General features: G+C 48.2%; 1 protein-coding gene across 1 annotated transcript in view; it reads right to left on the bottom strand.

The window, feature by feature from the left end:
- Positions 1-18,712, bottom strand: part of SF3B1 (splicing factor 3b subunit 1) — a 322,360-nt gene that overhangs the window by 116,029 nt on the left and 187,619 nt on the right. Inside the window, exons 19-21 of the mRNA XM_086955420.1 lie at positions 13,471-13,653; positions 13,251-13,362; positions 11,653-11,773 (exon numbers count right to left, since the gene is read on the bottom strand). Coding sequence (XP_086811546.1) covers positions 11,653-11,773; positions 13,251-13,362; positions 13,471-13,653 — 416 coding nt within the window. The remainder of the gene's footprint in view (positions 1-11,652; positions 11,774-13,250; positions 13,363-13,470; positions 13,654-18,712) is intronic.

The raw sequence follows: 18,712 nt of genomic DNA on the forward strand, positions 1-18,712 counted from the left end.
TCTGTTATAGTCAATCTAGTGAATAGTCCCGCTCATGTGCGGGGACCCCGGAGCAATCAAAAATAATCTCTTAAGCTGTCTTCTTTGCAGTACTGCATAGACACTTAAGAGAAAATTAAAGACAAATAAAACAGCCTATACATGCACGGCTACACTGTCCAGTACTTCAACTAGAAATGCAAGTATATTCCAAAGATATCCCACTTTAGACCTGTCTGCCAGGTTTAACCATGGAAAACACTTCCCACCCCCACCCCCACCCCCTCCCCCCTCCACACCCCTTCATCAAATCCTTGGAATGATAGAGAGGAAGGACAGGACAGACAAGCCCCCATGGGCTGCCATTATGTGGCTTAAAAAGGGATACCGTGCCTTTAAGGAAACTTTCCAGAAATCTCCTGGTATCCCAGAATGCACAGCAACTCCCTCCACTTTCAGTTCTTTTTGGAGGTGTATCAGCTAGACCTGTAGCATTCATCATTTCATCACTTTTTCCACCGGGGAGGAGGGCGGGCGCTTATGACTAGAACAGATACCCCTACTACAGAACTGGAGTTACAGGACAGAAACTACTCCTTCTGTAGTAGGGGACCTCTGTGTATGGTCATAATCTAGTGAATAGAATGGCAAGCCCATCCAAAAACAACCCGGCGGTGGAGAAAAAGACAACACCACTTATGCGAACAGATTTTGCAGCGAAGCCTGTCTGACATGAGCATCTGCCCTGGCATCAGAGTCCAGACAGTAATGTTTAGCAAAGGTATGGACCGACTTCCAAGTGGCAGCCTTGCAGATCTCTGCAATGGGAACATTGCAAAGCAAAGCAGTTGTGGCTGCTTTGCCCCTGGTGGAATGAGCCTTCGGCTTAACCCCCCAAGGTCTTATTTGCTTTCTGATAACAAAGCTGGATCCATGACACCATCCACCTAGAGATAGATTGCTTCGAAGTAGCCAGACCAGTCCTAACCGACCCATAGTTGACAAACAATTGGTCGGACCTGCGAATGTCTTTGGTCTTATCCAGATAGAATTTCAACACCCTTCTAACATCCAGGGAATGAAGAGACCTTTCCGTTGGAGTGGAAGGATTCTGGAAAAAAGTTGGTAAAGTTATAGTCTGATTAACATGAAAATCAGAAATCACCTTGGTAAGGAACTTAGGGTGAGTATGCATAACAACCTTAGCAGCATGAAACACATGGTGCACTTTGCTGTGCACCATGCCACAAATCTGTTCCACCTGCAGGCGTATACTGTTTTTGTGGAGGGACGCCTGGCTGCCAGAATGATGTTGCAAACCTCAGGAGGCAAGTCAAATGGCCTCAACTGTCGCCGCTCAATCTCCAAGCATGGAGGTGGAGACTGGACAGGTTCGGGTGGAGGACCGTCCCCTGCTGCTGCGACAGAAGGTCCTCCTGAAGAGGCAGACAAATCGGGGGATCGACTGACATGCTGAGTAGCTCGGGATACCAGTACCTTCGTGCCCAGTCCGGAGCCATAAGGATGACTTGTGCCCGGTCGCGCTTGATCTTCTTCAGCACTCTGGGCAGAAGAGGTATAGGCGGAAAGGCGTACAAAAGACCGCAGCTCCACTCGCGACAAAAAGCGTCTCCGAGCGAGTGCCGCCTTGGAAATTCCAACGCGCAGAACTGATGACATTGCGCGTTCTCTTCGCTGGCGAATAGATCTAACCAAGGCTCTCCCCATCGCAGAAAGAGGCCTTGCGCCACGTCCGAGTGCAGACGCCATTCGTGATCCATCGAGCACCGACGGCTGAGTTCGTCCGCCCTGGCGTTCAGAGAACCTGCCAGGTGTTGAACCACCAGAGTCACGCCCTGATGTTCCAGCCATTGCCAGAGACGCAGAGCCTCCTGGCAAAGGGTCCACGACCCCACCCCGCCCTATTTGTTGCAGTACCACATGGCGGTGGTGTTGTCGGTGAACACCTGCACTGCACTCCCTCGGACAGACGGGAGGAATGCTTTCAGTGCCAGACGAATCGCCCGCAGCTCCAACAGATTGATATGGAGCCGGGATTCCGCCGGAGACCAGAGTCCTCTGATCTCCGCCTCTCCCAAGTGGCCTCCCCAGCCCTGGAGGGACGCGTCCGTCACAACTACGTGCTCCGGTTGGGGAAGGGAGAGGGATCTGCCGCTGACCCAATCGCGGTCCGTGAGCCACCACTGCAGCTGTCTCGCAGTGCCCTCCGAGATCAGGACATGGTCGGACAGGTTGCCCCGGTGCTCGGCCCACTGAAACTTCAGGTCCCACTGCAGAGCCCGCATCCGCCACCGTGCGTGATGCACCAGAAGGATGCAGGAGGCCATCAGCCCCAGAAGCCGCAGCGTCAATCTGACCGAAACCCAGGATAACGGCCGGAAGACCGGAATCAGAGCCTGTATATCCCGGACCCGCTGTTCGGGCGGGTAAACCCGAAACTGCGCCGAGTCGAGAACCACTCCGATGAAAAGGAGCTTCTGAGAGGGGCACAGGTGTGACTTCGGCACATTGATGGAAAATCCCAGCTGGTGCAGGAGATCCGCCGTAGTCTGGAGGCGGCTGACGACTGCCTGGGGCGAGCCCGCCTTCAACAAGCAGTCGTCTAGGTAGGGGAAGACTGAAACCCCTAACCTGCGCAGGTGAGCTGCGACAACCGCCATCACCTTCGTGAACACCCGTGGGGCGCTGGTAAGACCGAAGGGGAGCACGGTAAACTGAAAGTGCTCGAGGCCTACCGTGAACCGCAGGTAACGCCGGTGGGCCGGCAGGACGGGGATGTGGAAATATGCATCCTGCAAGTCCAACGCTACCATCCAGTCTCCCGGGTCTAGGGCAGCCAAGACCTGAGCCAGTGTCAGCATTTTGAACTTCTCCTTCCGGAGGAAGCCGTTGACGTTCCTCAGATCCAAGATAGGGCGTAGGCCCCCTTTGCCCTTCTTGGGTACCAGGAAGTAGTGGGAGTAGCAACCACGACCTACTTCTGGCCCAGGAACGCGCTCGATGGCCCCCTTGGCCGAAACTTCATACTGCAAGAGCCGCAAGTGATCCCCCGATACGCGGTGGTGTTGCGGTGGCATGGCTTGAGGGGTCGTCTCGAAAGGGAGGGAGTAGCCCCTTCGGACGATCTGCAGCACCCACCTGTCCGAAATGAGTGTGCGCCAGTGAGAGTGGTGATGGCGAACCCTGCCTCCCACTGGCGTCACATGGGCCGAAAAGCACAGACTAGGAGGGTTTAGAGGCGGATGCTGCGGGGGCAGGTGTGGACTGGCTCCGCTTGTTCCCCCGACCGCCTCCACGGCGGTTTCCACGGCCGCCGCGCTGGACGACAGTTTGCGGCGATTGGCTGGCGGCACGTGTTGGGACGCCCCTTCCTTGGCCACGAAAGGCACCCATTTGCTGGCGCGGGGCCGAGAGGCCCAAGGACTTGGCCGTAGCCCTGGAGTCCTTAAAGCGCTCAAGCGCGTGGTCTGCCTTGTCGCCAAAGAGGCGACTGCCATCGAACGGCATGTCCATGAGTGTATTCTGGACGTCTGCCGAGAAGTTGGCGGATCTCAGCCAGGCGTGGCGTCGTATCGCCAGCGTCGTAGCCATCGCTCTGCCCAGCGAGTCAGTCGTATCCAGTCCGCACCTGATGGAATACTTTGCTGCGTCCTGGCCCTCCACTAGGGCTTGGCCGACTTTGGCCCGTACCTCCAACGGACACTCTGGCAGCACTTCCGCCACCGTTTCCCACAGAGAGTGGGTGTTGGAAGACCGCAGTCCCAAGCTAAGGGACAAGAATACCTTCTTGCCATAGGCCTCGTACCTCTTGGATTCCCGATCGGGGGGGAGCCGTCGGGAATGAGGTCTGGGAGTTAGAGGCCTGGATAACCAGACTCTCGGGGGTGGGGTGGGTGGACAGGAAACATGGGTCGCCCGGGGCCGGGCGGTAGCGTCTGGCCACGTTCCTATCTACAGGCGAACCTGTAGCGGGCCTGGACCAAGTGCCCAAAAGAACGTCCGTCAAGGCCTCATTAAACGGCAGCAGAGGCTCCATGGAGCATGACTGCGGCTTAAGGACCTCAGTGAGGAGGTTAGTCCTCACGGCCGCGACGGGGAGCTCAAGGCCCAAGGCCTTAGCAGCCCTCATCAACACCACACCATAAGTAGCACCCTCCTCCGAAGCCACGGTAGGAGGAGAGACGAATCCAGTTTCTGGAGAGGTTTCCAGACCACTGGCCTCCCCAAGGTCTCCTGCCCAGTCCATGTTAGACTGACACTCTCTTGTCAGAGGGTCCTCAGACCACTCCCAATACTCCTCTTGCCCCATCTCCTGAGATTCAGGGTCATAAGCTAATGAGACGGTTCATAGAAATGAAAATCTCCGAACGACGTCGAGAGCGGCGCCGATAGGCGTCGACTCGACGTCGGAACTGATTGAGAGGAGGCATCGGGGACGGCGCCGCCCGAGGACGACGCCGGAGGGGACACCACACGGACCAACGCGGGGGGGGGTCGTAAGGTCCACCGGTGACGATCCAACGCCCGAGGAGGGTCCAGCGGTGCCCTGCGGCGCCGAGCCCGAAGGAGTCGACGACGCCGGGACCGCTGCACCCTGCGGCGCCGGGCCCGAGGGCACCGGCGGTGTCGGGATCATGGAGCCCTGCGGCGCCGGGCCCGAAGGCGCCGGCGGCGTCGAGGCCGAAGCACCCGACGGCGTCGGGGTCGTAGCCCCCGACCCACTAGGGCCCCCAGACGGGTTCACTGGGCCCGAAGGCGCCGCGGAACCCGGAGGAGAAAGGGACCTCATGGCCATGAGGAAACGCTCGATCTCCTCCGGCGTCGCGTTCAGCCCAGGGACCGGGGGGTATGGAGCCGAACACGGCGCCCGCGACTCTCGAGGAGCCGAGTGGGCGGTGTCACCCGAACCCCCAGCCGCGTCGGGGGGAGTCAGAAGAGCGATGACGTCTCTTCAAATTCTTGTGTTTCTTACCTGACGACTTGGACCCGGAGGAGTGGCGCCGACTCCCGGAGCTGTGACTGCTCCGTCCCCGCGACCTGTCCCTCGACCTCCCGTGGGACCGGGACCTCACACGGCGCGGGGCCGACTGGCGGATCTCGAGTCGCCTGCGGGACCGCTCCCGCCTGGCCTTCCTCGACAGGGCCCGACAGTCGGAGCAGGCCTCGTCGTCATGGTCGACGCCCAAACACATCAGGCACAAGCGTTGGGGATCCGTGACCGACATGGTACGGTCGCACTCGTCGCAATGCTTGAATCCAGGCATCCCTAACGGCACCGGCTGAGTCGTAAGACTTCGAAATTGGATCAAAAGATCACAAAAGTTTAGTCAAAAACTCTGCGCTGGCTGGCGCGGAAAAAAGAAGAGCTGACGTCCGCACGCGGAGGCGGCGTCTAAGTACTCCGACGGAGTCATCACGGCGCCCACGACGGACGCGGAGCCGCAGACGACGCCTACCGACGCGCGACGCCTGTAGGAAGGTACCTCCTGACTATGGTTGCCCCCAACTTTTTGCCCTGTGTTTTAGCTGGTTGTTGACATAGTCGACCTGGGATCCTGCCAATCAGGACCCCAGGCCTACTGCTCTCTCTTTAAAATGGATTCCATGTACCCTAGGTACATTTCCAATTGGGACTGGGCCACCTTATCAGACCCTGTAACTCAGGGCATAGGTGTACCCAGGGCCTACCAGGGGCTGAAGCTTGTATTATGCCACCCCTGGCTGGCCTCCTAAATTTGACACAACTGGCTGCATGACAGCTGGGGCAAAGTCGTGTAATCACCCTTTGCTGTAGGTATAGTATACCTATACCTAACCCTACAATGGACACACAGATTCCTATCAGTCACTCCTATGGCAGGCCTTGACAATCCTGAAGGCAGAGTGCTTGGAATCGTGTGAGATGGTGCTCTGGCATGAGCTGAGCCTGTCTGCAGCTTGCGGAACCAAGTCCTAATAGCTGTTCCATGATATCGCATACCATATACTCTTAAGTGCATTATAATCCTCGCGGTTAAATGCTATCTTTGGTATTGCTTTATCAAAACATGTCGAGTAAGGTGTCATACGAATTGGAATACTAACCCCTCGCCAATTCTGGCGACGGGGTTAGCATTCCACCCTTCTAGAGGGACACGACATGTATGTAACTGTGAACCCCGGTTAAAGTTAAACGAAGCCTCAGCTCCACAAAATGGATGCTGCCACCACAGACACGAGTCTGACCCCCTGCAGCTGGGAGTCCTTCCAGCGAGGGGAGCCTGGACAAAGGGTTTCCTGTCAGGGGCGGTGCTAGCACCGTCCCAGACATGGTTTTGTGTAACCTGGGTAGGCAGGGCTTTACAGGAAGGTGACTGCTGAGTGGCACCCCGGTGCTCACTACGCATAGGCCGGTCAGAACCAGTTCCAGGGGCACACCAGCCCCTGGCCTGGGGAAAGTCCGGCATGGCAGAGGGGTGTAACCACCCCCCTCCTAGTCCCACCCATAGGCAGGACCTAGTCACCGGGTCAGCCCCCTTTTTTAGTATAAAGATGGGAGCAGGCCCCCTGTTAAAATTAGATCATCTTTGGAATCAAGACACGACTTTCTGCGAAAGGACTTCAAGATTTCTTCCTCAAGATTCTCCCTTGTGGCTAAGGAGTAGTCACCCTGCATCCGCAGGCACCATCCTAAGAACACTGCGGTCTGCTGCAAGTCCTTCATCTACTCACCTCTACAGCAAAGCTGAGAACTGTGAGTGCGACGAGACCTCGAGGGACCGACGATCGCCAAGACTGCACGACTTCTTTGTAACAAGCCCACCGAGTCTTCCACTGGTGAGTGCTTTGGGGTCCGAGAAGCCCCAACCCTGAGCAGCTCCAGCACCGAAGATCAGCCCTCCAGCATCTCCACGATCTGCGTGGGGCCCTTCTGCTTTTGCGTGCTCACCGCGCTGTGTGGCTACTAGCCGGCTGGCTTGTGGCCTTCTTCACGACGCCCGACGACATCACTGCTGCTGGTCTGGTTGCTCCAGACTGGCCCTTGCTTCCTTCTTCAAGAGAGGCACCCCGGACTCTCCTGGTCCACTCCAGACGCCATTTTGAGTCCACCGCGTGGGCTTGAATTTGCCAAGGCTTTGTTGCCCAATCCTGGGTCCAGCGACGCCGACAGCTTCAATCTTCGTGGGACAGCTCGCTCCTCCATCCTGGTCGCCGACAACGCCTCCTGGTCCGTGAGATCTGCGAGCACAGCGTCACCCACTCACCTAGTCGAGGTGGCTACCATCCGGTGCCCTCCTGGTGCCCACTGACTACTGGCTAGTAGTCTCGAACTTGGTCCCCTCTGCTTTCAGGTGTAATCTTCCTTCGATCCAGGCTTGGATCCACCGAACTTTCTTCACTGGTCGCCTGCCAGCAACTTCTTTCTTCCAGGCTCCTGGTCCGGTAACGAGGATTCCCCGACGTCTTTTGAGTCCTATGCAGCTGCAGCCCCTGGGCTAGGTAACTTCGGCATTTCGGTGCCCCAGCATAGCCTCACTATCCAAGGGTCAGGATCCACTTTCGTTTTCCCCCTACCAGGTCGGGTTCGCCCGAAAACACTGTCATTACTAGCTACCATAGACTTTGTCCCGCATCACGCGTGAGAGTGCACACTCTGCACCCGAGTCCCCTGGGTCTCCTAGAAGTAATCTGAAGATTCTATAGTCAAGATCTAGCGATTCCAAAGCCTATTAGTACTGTACTTACCTGCTAGTAATTTCGCATTCCACTTTCAGAGTATATGGTTTTCCGTGCCCCTCGGGCATTTGTATATACTGTGCTAACTTAAGTATTTTCATAAGAGTTTTTGTGTTGTGCTTAGTACCCTGTCCTCATAAAGAGTACAGGGCTGTTGTGATTCTTAATAAATATCTTGTTTATTTTCATAACACTTGTGTGGTGTCCTTTCACTTGGTATTCAAGGGGTATATGTGTGGTAAACAGCTGGCTTAACACGCCCTCTCGAGTCTTTAGCCTTAGACTGCTCGTATCCACGCTACTAGGATAGCTGGTCTATAAGGTTGACTTACAACCAATCATCAATAAGGGTTGCTGGACTGATACATAGTGTTCACTAGAATAGTGAGCACTGCATATCAGGCCACCTTCTCACAACGCCGACGACGGACCCGCAGACGACGCCTACCGACGCTCAAGGGTACTGCTACGCAAAACTTTCCGGATCCAGTCTGACGCCTGGGGATATTCTAAGGTAAGGAATCTATCACTAACGTGTCTCTTTCAGATAAAACGGATTAACCATAGATAATTTCTCAGTTTGCGGCAGTATTGGTGGCTGATTATCATGGAGAAACGTTACTAATAAATGGTCATCCACCGTCTGAAGGTTACCGTAGATAGATGAATAATGATTAAGCATTATATCCCCAATTTTCACCGGGTCCTCTGAACATAAGGCAGTAAGTGGGCAAGTTAATTCTTTAATTTGATTTGCTGCAGCCTGCTCTCTGGCCTGCCACGCCAGGAGTCTACCCGTAAAATTACTCTCCTCATACGTCTTCTGACAATACTGTTGATGGAATATGCTACTTACCAGTATGCATCTGTTCTTGGCATGTAGGGCTGCTGACATTCATATCTGTGCATAGATCGCCGCCTAGTGTTGGGTCCGGATAATTGCACAGCACAGCAGCAAAAAGTGGGGTCTACCATGCAGAAAGAGGGCACTTTCTCACACCTGCAGTCGAGCAGCTAACAACCAGAGTCCCCTTATCCCCATTGGGTAACATTGGGCCACAGCACTATGCACCCGGCCACCCTAGTGCCGCTGAGGGTGCTCTTGGAGTGCATCCTTGACTCTGGGAAACCCTTGATCTAAACCCAGGTCCCCAACTCCCAGAGCCAAGTACTTACCTGTAAGCCAATAACTTATTTTCCTCCCATAGAATTGCATTAACCGCTTTTCTGTGAAAAAAGTTCTATGAAAAATCATGTGTTTTTTATAGCAAATTGCATTGCTTACCTTTACCCAGGAAACGTCCCAATGTGGTATCTGGGCATACCACACCGAGTACGAAAATTAACCTGAAAAGTAATACAAGTACTCACAAAGTAACGAATATGCTACTTACCAGTATGCATCTGTTCTTGGCATGTAGGGCTGCGGACATTCATATCTGTGCATAGAGCGCCGCCTAGTGTTGGGTCCGGATGATCGCACATTGTTGTCCTGGAAGTGTCTTCGAAGTATCACGAGATAGGTGGCTCCTCCCCTGGACTTCAGTGCGAGGTTTGTCATTTACTGTGCAGACCACAACATCAACCCGCTAGGCGCTTCTACTCACAACATCATTTGTCATCTGTTACATCTATACAAATGCAATCTGGCCTATGCTTCCATTCGCATACATTTGTACGCAATAGCAGCTTATCTACAAAACAGGCAGCATCTCTCACTTTTCAGGGTGCCGCCATTAAAGCTTTTTGGAAGGACTCAAACGAGTCATTCCACCCCGGACCCTGCCAGCTCCTGAATGGAACCTAAATGTGGTCCTCACCAGACTGATGGGTCCACCTTTTGGGCCCTGCGCATTCCTGCGATATTCAGTTCTTAACGTGGAAAGTGGCTTTCCTGATAGCGATTACTTCACTGCGACGAGTTAGTGAACTCCAGGCACTAACTATCCAAGAGCCATTCATACAAATTCACTCCATCAGGGACGTGCTTCGCACTAACCCAAAATTTCTTCTTAAGGTAGTTTCGCAGTTTCATATCAATCAGACTATTGAACTGCCCGTGTTCTTCCAAAATCCAGAGTCAGTGGCGGAGAGGATGCTCCACACACTAGACGTCAATAGAGCCTTAATGTACTACATTGATAGGACCAAAGATATTCGATAAAAACAAAACAACGTTTTGTTGCCTTTTCGCCACAGCACAAAGGCAACCCCATTTCCAAAGCAGGTATAGCCAGGTGGATCGTTAAGTGCATTCAAATTGGCTATGAAAAAGCCAAGCGCAATTTAACGGTCCCCCCACGGGCCCACTCCACCCGCAAGTTGGGGGCCTCCATGGCTTTCCTTGGAAATATTCCTTTAGAAGACATATGTAGAGCAGCCAAATGGTCTACAACACACAGATTTATTAAACACTACTGTGTAGATGTGCACTCCAAACAGCAGGCAGCTGTAGGTCAGGCTGTTCTAAAAACACTTTTTCAAACTGCGGCAGCTGGCACAAGCGGCCGCCACTAATGGAGAGACTGCTATGTATTCTATGCACAGATATGAATTCAGTAGCCCACATGCCTCAAACCGAATATGCTACTTACCAGTATACATCTGTTCTTGGCATGTAGGGCTGCTGACATTCATATCGCCCGCCCTCCTCCCCGGCGCCTGTAGCAGCTGCAGCACTCCTAATTACTCTTAGCATGGTCATCACTCACGGTGTTACACTCCATCTTTGCCGCAATGGCTAAAAACAATATGGGGATGGAGTCGATGCCCATGCGCACTGTAGTCCAGGGGAGGAGCCACCTATCTCGTGATACTTCGAAGACTCTTCCAGGACAACAATGTGCGATTATCCGGACCCAACACTAGGCGGAGATCTATGCACAGATATGAATTCAGCAGCCCACATGCCTCGAACCTACTAATTCACTGTACAGTAGTTACAATGGTTTGTGAACAATTGACTTAGCTGTAACCAAACCAATTGCAATCAACTGCATTATTCTTGCAAAGTGTGATTACACTTACCTGTACCAGGCCTGGCTTGGTTCTAGAAATAAAATACAACTAAATCTTTTTCTACAAAACAAAATGGTCAGAGAGACATTTGCTGATTGAGTGTGAACAATAAATGCTTAACACTACCCTCTGATAAAGCCTTACTGCACGCCCACACAAACACAAACTGAGTACGGTATTCTCTACTTTAACCTCTGTAAGCCTTTGGGGATCCACTGGATTCTGTGCACACTATACCTTACTTTGGTATAGTGCATACAGAACCAGCTTCCTACATTGCTCATTTAGCTTTGGCATAAAATTTAGTGAGCACCCTTATGGGAAACAAATCCTAATTTGTTCTGTCATACCACTTGCTCGATGAGCAGGTATCACACTCTTGAATTTGAGGCACTAAAAGGCACTGTATGACTAGAAGGTCATTTTCCTGTACTACATTAGGAATAACTTAAGTGCATAAGGAAATAGAAAATGGCCCTTATTCATTAAGAGACTGACTGATCTTACTCCTGAATTGGTGGTCTACTCTATTTGACATGGCCTCTTCCTTGCTAATACCCCTTGGGTGTTCCATTCTAGATACAACACCAGGACAATTAAACTAACCATGCAGAGGAAGTTTCTCACAAGTCAATTGAAAATCAATTTTTATATGCACTTCCTTCATTCTTATTTCTATCGCAATTATTTAACTACTCACACCCTCCTCTCAGCAACCCCTTCCCTCCAACCCCCAACACTACTCTAGGCACTATGAAGTGACGTTCAGGCAGCTTAAAGTGCCGTATAAATCACCAATAACCAAACTAATGCCTTCGATTAATTTAACATACACATAGGTCTTTTGCATCCTGATTAATTTCAGTATTGTTAAATGGCAAACAAGTCAAACATTATACAGCAGAAATTACTTTTTACCTGTCAGCAATACGCCCAACCAGGTCAATGCAATTTTCTTGGACTTTCTCATGCCTGTTTTTCAAAATAGGTGTAAGTCTTGGAAGGAGATCTTTGATTGGTGGTGTCATCTTGTGCATACCTATTACATAACAAACCAGGAATATATCATTTAACCGTTTTATTATAAGCATGTAGGACAACATTCATCAAGAGGTCATGTATATTGCACTAACACAATCTAAGAACCTCAAAACTAATGATCATAAAATGACAACATATTTTAGACATAATCACGGTCCAATTTGGTGCAAATATTTCTTTTCAGTATACAAAAGCATTAGAATTTACATTTGCTTAGGTTTAGTGCTTGGGAAGTATGGAAGAAAGTACAAAAAGCTACGCTAAATCTGAAAATAAACTTTTATACACCACTTTGGAGATCACATGCTTTACCGCATGTATTCTACGATATGATGGGTAGGTTATGGCAACAACGCGACATAACAATAGGTGACATATTTGAAGGAGATCAGATACTCCCATTTGGCACTATACAACAGAAGTAGGGGATTCCAGTTGGTCAGGGTTATCGATATGTTCGAATTCAGAAAAAAAATTTGCGGATCGCAGGCCAATGCCATCTCCCGGGGGTAAAATCCATCTAATAGAGCAAATTGCAGGGAGTGGCAGAAGGATCAAGAATATCCAAACATACAGGATGATTTGGAGAAAATCGAATCCATGTGGGCATTAAAATTAAATGATCCAGATGCTGATTTGTATATGGCTCTAACTAGCAGATAACATTTTATGCTCTACCAACCTAAAGGCACAAAATTATAAAACCTTATTTAACGTCTATTTTACTCCCGCCAAATTGTTCAAGTGGGGTAAAAGAGAGGATGATAAGTGCCCATGGTGCGGGGAAGGACCAGCCACCCTGATCCACATGTTCCATGACAGAGGTTATGATCAATTAAAAAAGAGATGGCAATGTTATGGGAGGTGCTGCTAGGGCATAAGATCAACCTATCCCCTACCCTGATGATGCTTGGTCATGAAAATTGCTTGGGCTTACGAAGAAGGAAGAATACGTATTTATTTGTGTAGCAGTCCTCAGGCTACTCTTAGCATCGGGTTGTAAGGATGCTGAGCCTCCTACCTTCCAAATGCGACTAGCCCGCCTCCTAGGGGTTCCTAACCAAGTCTACACTTTACATAAGACTAGGAAGGGCGGCAAGGTATTTGGGGCTGACAAGGAGTAGGATAGTTGTTAAGCTGGAACCAATACAGTATTCAAAATATGACACGTATTAGTGTCTACAATCTAAGGCAGCAATCGTGATTCGACAACCTGCTGTATACATCTTTCCCCTGTAAAGTATTGTTTTCTTTTTAGTATTATGCCTTTTAAAAAGATGTCAAGGTTGTACGAATTGCCACATTTGTCAAGAGATACCAACGGTTCTAGATAATTGCACTTCATCATTTTTTTAAAGACGAGATTTATATATTTATGAATTGTAACGTATTATTGTACATTGGTTCATGGGTATTTAAAATTTAAAAAAATTGAATTAAAAAAGGATTTACCATTTGCTCAGTTTGTGACATACCTATTACATTCACAATGGCTTTAAGTGCACCCAAAATGCTGCCCAATACTTCAGGATATTCTTCTCCAAGGTATTCATAAAGGACAACACCCAAATGCCCCATGAGCTTTTCCTGTCAATAGAAAATAGGAAAATGTATAATATTAAGATTAACTTGGAAGAAAATTACCTTAATATATTTGCGTTATTTCGTAGGACAACAAACATTGCAAGTGATTACCTCTTGACAAGTCTTCATGACCACTGCTGTGCGAGAGATCAAGTCAGCAGCCTGCTGTCGTACCTTCGCAGATTTGTTGTTTAAACGCCACAGCACTGTACCACAAATCTGAGGCAAGTATGGCTTTACACGCTTCCCAAGAGCATTAACTACGGTACCAAAACCATTTAACATCACAGAGTCCTAAGAAAAAAACAAATATATTTAAAATAATCTATAAACATGTGTAAATGTGAACAAAGTGGTACATGAATTAGTCAACCTTTGCACTTTTTAGTTTTTAAAATTCTTTAGACATTTGTTAAAACAGCACTTACTCTTTGATCTCAGATTATATACCAGGAAGAACTGAAAGCAGAAACAAGCATTTGCAATGCAATATGTCTAGCATTTGCAAGACTGAGCTATTGACACAGTAAATGACTGCCTTTCATTTTTGTACTTTAAAAACCTGCAAGTGGTGTATAAATACACACTTTGTGCTTACAGCTCTTGCTTAGAGAAGCAAGGCTGGCAGAAAAAGAGGTGCGGGTACTGCAGACTTGCGTGAACACACACTTTGTACTTATAGTCCATGCTTACGAGAAGCACCACTGGAAGGTTTTCAAAACACAAATGTAAGGCAATGGTCATTTACAATGTCAATTGCTAAAACCCTTACAAATGAGACCTATTGCATTTTAAATGGTTGTTTATTCTGGAGTGGAGCAGATGTATGTGTTTTGGAGTGGAATTATGTGAATTGGATTGGAATTGCTATGGAATTGAGTGGACTGGAAATGTGTGGTGAAGAGTGGATTTGTGTAGTGAACTTATGTGGCATGGTAGATAGACAGGGGTGAAAGCTGCACATAATAGATAGACAGGAAGACAGAGAGGGTTAGGTAGTTTTTGCACTAAGTGCAGAATGAACTCCAGAGGAGCAGAAAGTGTGTGAGAAAGAGTGAGTTGGTATGAGTTGAGAGCAATAGAATAGAAAGAATGGTACCCAAAAGAAGGACAAAGGGTGACACAGAAAGAGAAACCGAGAGAGAAATAAAAGGAGCAAAAATTGTGTGTGTATGTGCTTGAAAAAGAGATAGAAGAAGCTAGAGAGAGAATTAGTGAAACTATGAGAAGGGGAACAGGTAGTGTGTGTTAGGATGAGAGGGACCACAGGAGACAGTTAGTAAAATTGAGGATGAATGCCTGGATGAATGTTGGGCAGAAGAATAGAAAAAAAGGAGCAGTAGAGAGGAAAAGGAAAATGGTGAGATGAAGAACTGAAAGATAAATAGAGGAAAGAGGAAAAATAGAAAGGGCATCAGAGAACGTGCAAAACTGAGAAATGAATATATGGGAAAGGTGAAATTTCAGGAAAATACATGGAAATCAGGGTGAAAGCAAAGGAGTGAAGGGGAGAAAATGAAAACTGACTGAGAAACAAAATGCAAATCGATGTTTGTGAAAGAAAAAAGAGAACGTTTGAGAACTAAAAGGTTAGGTCATGTTAGAAATGAAAAGTAGAAAGACGAGAAGAAAGATGGAACCTATGAAAGAGATAAAGTTAAGGGGGCACAGATATTGGGAAATAAGAGTTAAATGTTGGTATTTTCCACAAACAAATTCAAAATAGTGGTTTCTTTAAAATAAATATGTAATTCTTTGCTTGGAGTGCAACTCCAACTGTGTAGTGGTTGTTTGTTGCTGAAGCTTCAAAACGGTAAACCAAAACAAATGTACATGCCACATAAATAGGTGAAAAAGGTAAACCAAAACAAATGTGCATGCCACATGAATAATAGGTGAAAACGTCCACTTTCGTTTTTTTCACACTGTCGATAATGTGTGTCTTAGTCTGAGAAGGTCTTCTGTTTTGTACACACGTGTGAGTGCTTATGGTGAACATGCAGAAATAAGTAAAACAAGGTAAAGGTGCCAACTGCATGCCAAGATTGGCAGTCACAGAAACTGGATATCTGGCTGCACAGGCATGAAGTGTTTTATTGGTGTTCAGGGAGCGAGAACCTTAAATACAGCTATGAAACGTCATGAGCAAGGCGTCATGTTTGTTATCCCAATGAAGCAAGAGGTAAAAAAAAAAAACGTCTTTCCTGTGATGATTTAATGTGCATGTTTAATGTTAATAATGATGAGAATATAGGTCTAAACACTTATAAGGTCTCAAAAGCGAGACCTATTGGCTATGCCAATGCTTGTTCCTTTGGCATACAGTTCCCCTTGCACTTTTCTTGGGTTCACAAAGGTGCGTAACTTTATTCATGCGCGCACGTTCTCGTGATGAGAACCAGTGCGCAACCATAATAAAAATTGGATTCTCTTTAACGACCAGAACATTTGATGTGTTTGCTCAGGTGAGAAAGTGGCCCTATATGTACTGGACCAAAGTAAGGTACAGTGTGAATAGAGTCAACAATCCCCAGAGGTAATAGAGGTTAAAGTCAGGTCTGACCTTACTCTCTAAAGTGGTAGCTTGGTCGAGCAGTAAGGCAGTAACAGAGGACTGTGTAAAGCATTTGTTGTGCACACTCAGTCAACAAAAGGTTTCACATACTCAAGAACTGAACTCTAGACCAATTGTTTTCATATCCAAAGATTTAGTTTTATTTTTAGAACCAACAGGTATCAAAATATACTTTTCTCGATATGAGTAGTCTCATCTAATTACTTTGCAAAGAGGCAATAAACTTTGTAAAGACAATAGGTACAATGGTTGCAGTAGGCAACAATTCCAAACACAATTTAACACTGAGCTCAATGGGTTTTCCTACATAAATGCAGCTGATTACTTTATAGATTACTTTTGTAACTTCAGGACTGAATCCTAGAATCAGTCCTGGGGTCTAAGCTGAAAACAGTTTAGTAAAAACGTTTTAGTTATTGCAATGATTTTAAAAAAATATAAAAAGGTATTTTAATGTTGACACTTCGAAACTTTTCAGGGAAAAACTAGCAATGTTAACCAATGGAAGGAAATTCAAAGCATAGGTAAAGTAGGTTCTCATTACTTTTGTCATCCAGTACTGGACTCCAGGTTCAGCACTGGGGTATCTACCTAAGGCAGGTAAGTTATTACATTTTAGTAGTTGGTGCGATTTCAAGGAATATTTGTAATTTTCAAAAGTAGACAGAAGAAATTTCACAGAAAAACAGTCAATGATTTCCTATGGAAGAAATTAAGATTACTAGCAAACACGTTCTTAAGCTAGGCTAGTGGTACTTGACTAGGTTCTGGCGCCACAAGGGAATGTTCACCTTTTCTAATTCTAGGTCACTGATTTACTTAAATAAATACGGTGCTACAAGGAGAAGAGAACCACATTTCCTCTTCTAGTTCGGCAAGAGCCACAAAATGCTTAATACTCCTTAGCACACGTTTTGTATTACAGTTTCATCAATATACATGTGTTTCCACCATACCCAGTCATACATTTCCCCAAAAATGTTACCAGTTCCTTTTTATTCAGGGTTGTCGTTGGTGTTTTATTTCTGGAGACGTCACAGCCGACACGTGTTTCGTCGTTTAGGGAATGTAACCCACAACTTTCTCAAGGCTATTCTCCGAAATGTCGTTCTCTATTTTTTGAGGTGATAATTCCAACCCTCAAAGGGGTTCTGTATGGGGATTTTGCTCGTATTAGGTCCGTTTATCAGTGTTTTAACCGGAGTATCGGTTATCAGTAAAACAGCTTTTCACTGCAGTATTAGAGTTAAAGCTTCCGTCCCCGCTGCCGCTTCTATTGTACACCATAGAAGCGGCAGCAGGGACGGAAGCTTTAACTCTAATACTGCAGCGAAAAGCTGTTTTACTGATAACCGATACTCCGGTTACAACACTGATGAACGGACCTAATACGAACAAAACAGAGAACGACATTTCGGAGAATAGCCTTGAGAAAGCCGTGGGTTACATTCCCTAAACGACGAAACACGTGTCGGCTGTGACGTCTCCAGAAATAAAACACCAACGACAACCCTGAATAAAAAGGAACTGGAAAAAATTTTGGGGAAATGTATGACTGGTGTATGGTGGAAACATGTATATTGATGAAACTGTAATACAAAACGTGTGCTAAGGAGTATTAAGCATTACTAGCAAACACGGTTGGGATTACTTTTGCAGGTCAGTAGTGGGCTACAAAGTACAGTACTGGCTTCTCTCCTGATCACAGGTGAGCAATTCGAAACTCGTTATTCAGCTGATTTTAGATGAATATTTAAAGTTTTAAAACTTCACAGAAGATATTTCGAGTCAAACCAGTCAATGTTATCCTATGGCGGGAAAGTGAGTCATCGGCTTTCAGGTGAGTACTTGACTGGTGAAGTTAAGGTTCTGGGCATAGACTCGGGGGGGGGGGGGTTCACCCAAGGTCAGGTAGGTACAGTTACACCCTCAGCGGCACAAGAGCAGCTGGTTGCAGAGGTAGGTAGGCCCAATGTTATCCAATGAAAGGCAGGGGGCCTTCGGTTGGTGGCTGCTGGCTAGCAGGCCACGCAGCTGTGGGAGCTGGGCTCCTGGTCACGTGCTCAGGGCAAATGGGGAAGTAGAATAGGGTACAGGTTGCACTGCCAGGGGCACTCGGGCGGCTGGGTGCAGGGTGCTTTTGAGCCGTCGGCGCTCAATGTTATTCATTGGAGATCTTGAAAAGGGAACAAAATCTGCAGGCTCGGGGACGGAGGATCTTCTGGAGCGACAAACACTTCGAGGGGGATAGGTAGGCACCCAGGAGTTGGGCACAAGGGGTTGTGGGGCGACGGGTGTAGGGGTGTCTTTGGAGGTCGGGAAATCTTACCCCCTGCTGGTTGTGGTTGGAGAGGTCCTTTGTCCTGAAGCTGCAGGCGTCGTCGGGGAGGGTCCTTGGGCACTGGATTCCTGGTCAGAATCGCCGGGGGTTCGTCCTCAGGGTCTGGATTAACTCCAGCACATGCCAAGCTTGGCGGGTGCAGAGTGGGCAGTGTTTGTGGGCATGGCACACAGGGATGTGTGCCATGTTGACTGTTTGGTTCTGCACCAGGACTCTCAGCCTGCAAAGGCAGTGTGTGTGTGTGGCAGGGTAGAGGGCCCCTAAGGGTGACACAATAAGTGCTGCAGCCCTTAGGGGTTCTCTCTGGTCACAATGCCCTGGGTACCATTTACTAGGGGCTTACATGTGGCCAGAGATGCCAATTGGGTTTAGGTTTTAGTACAGTTTTTGGGGAAGGAACACAGGCCTTGGGTACCTGATAGGCAGGGACCCAGGGC

This window comes from Lissotriton vulgaris, chromosome 2_1, assembly GCF_964263255.1.
Source record: "Lissotriton vulgaris chromosome 2_1, aLisVul1.2, whole genome shotgun sequence".
In the NCBI taxonomy this organism is placed as follows: domain Eukaryota; kingdom Metazoa; phylum Chordata; class Amphibia; order Caudata; family Salamandridae; genus Lissotriton; species Lissotriton vulgaris.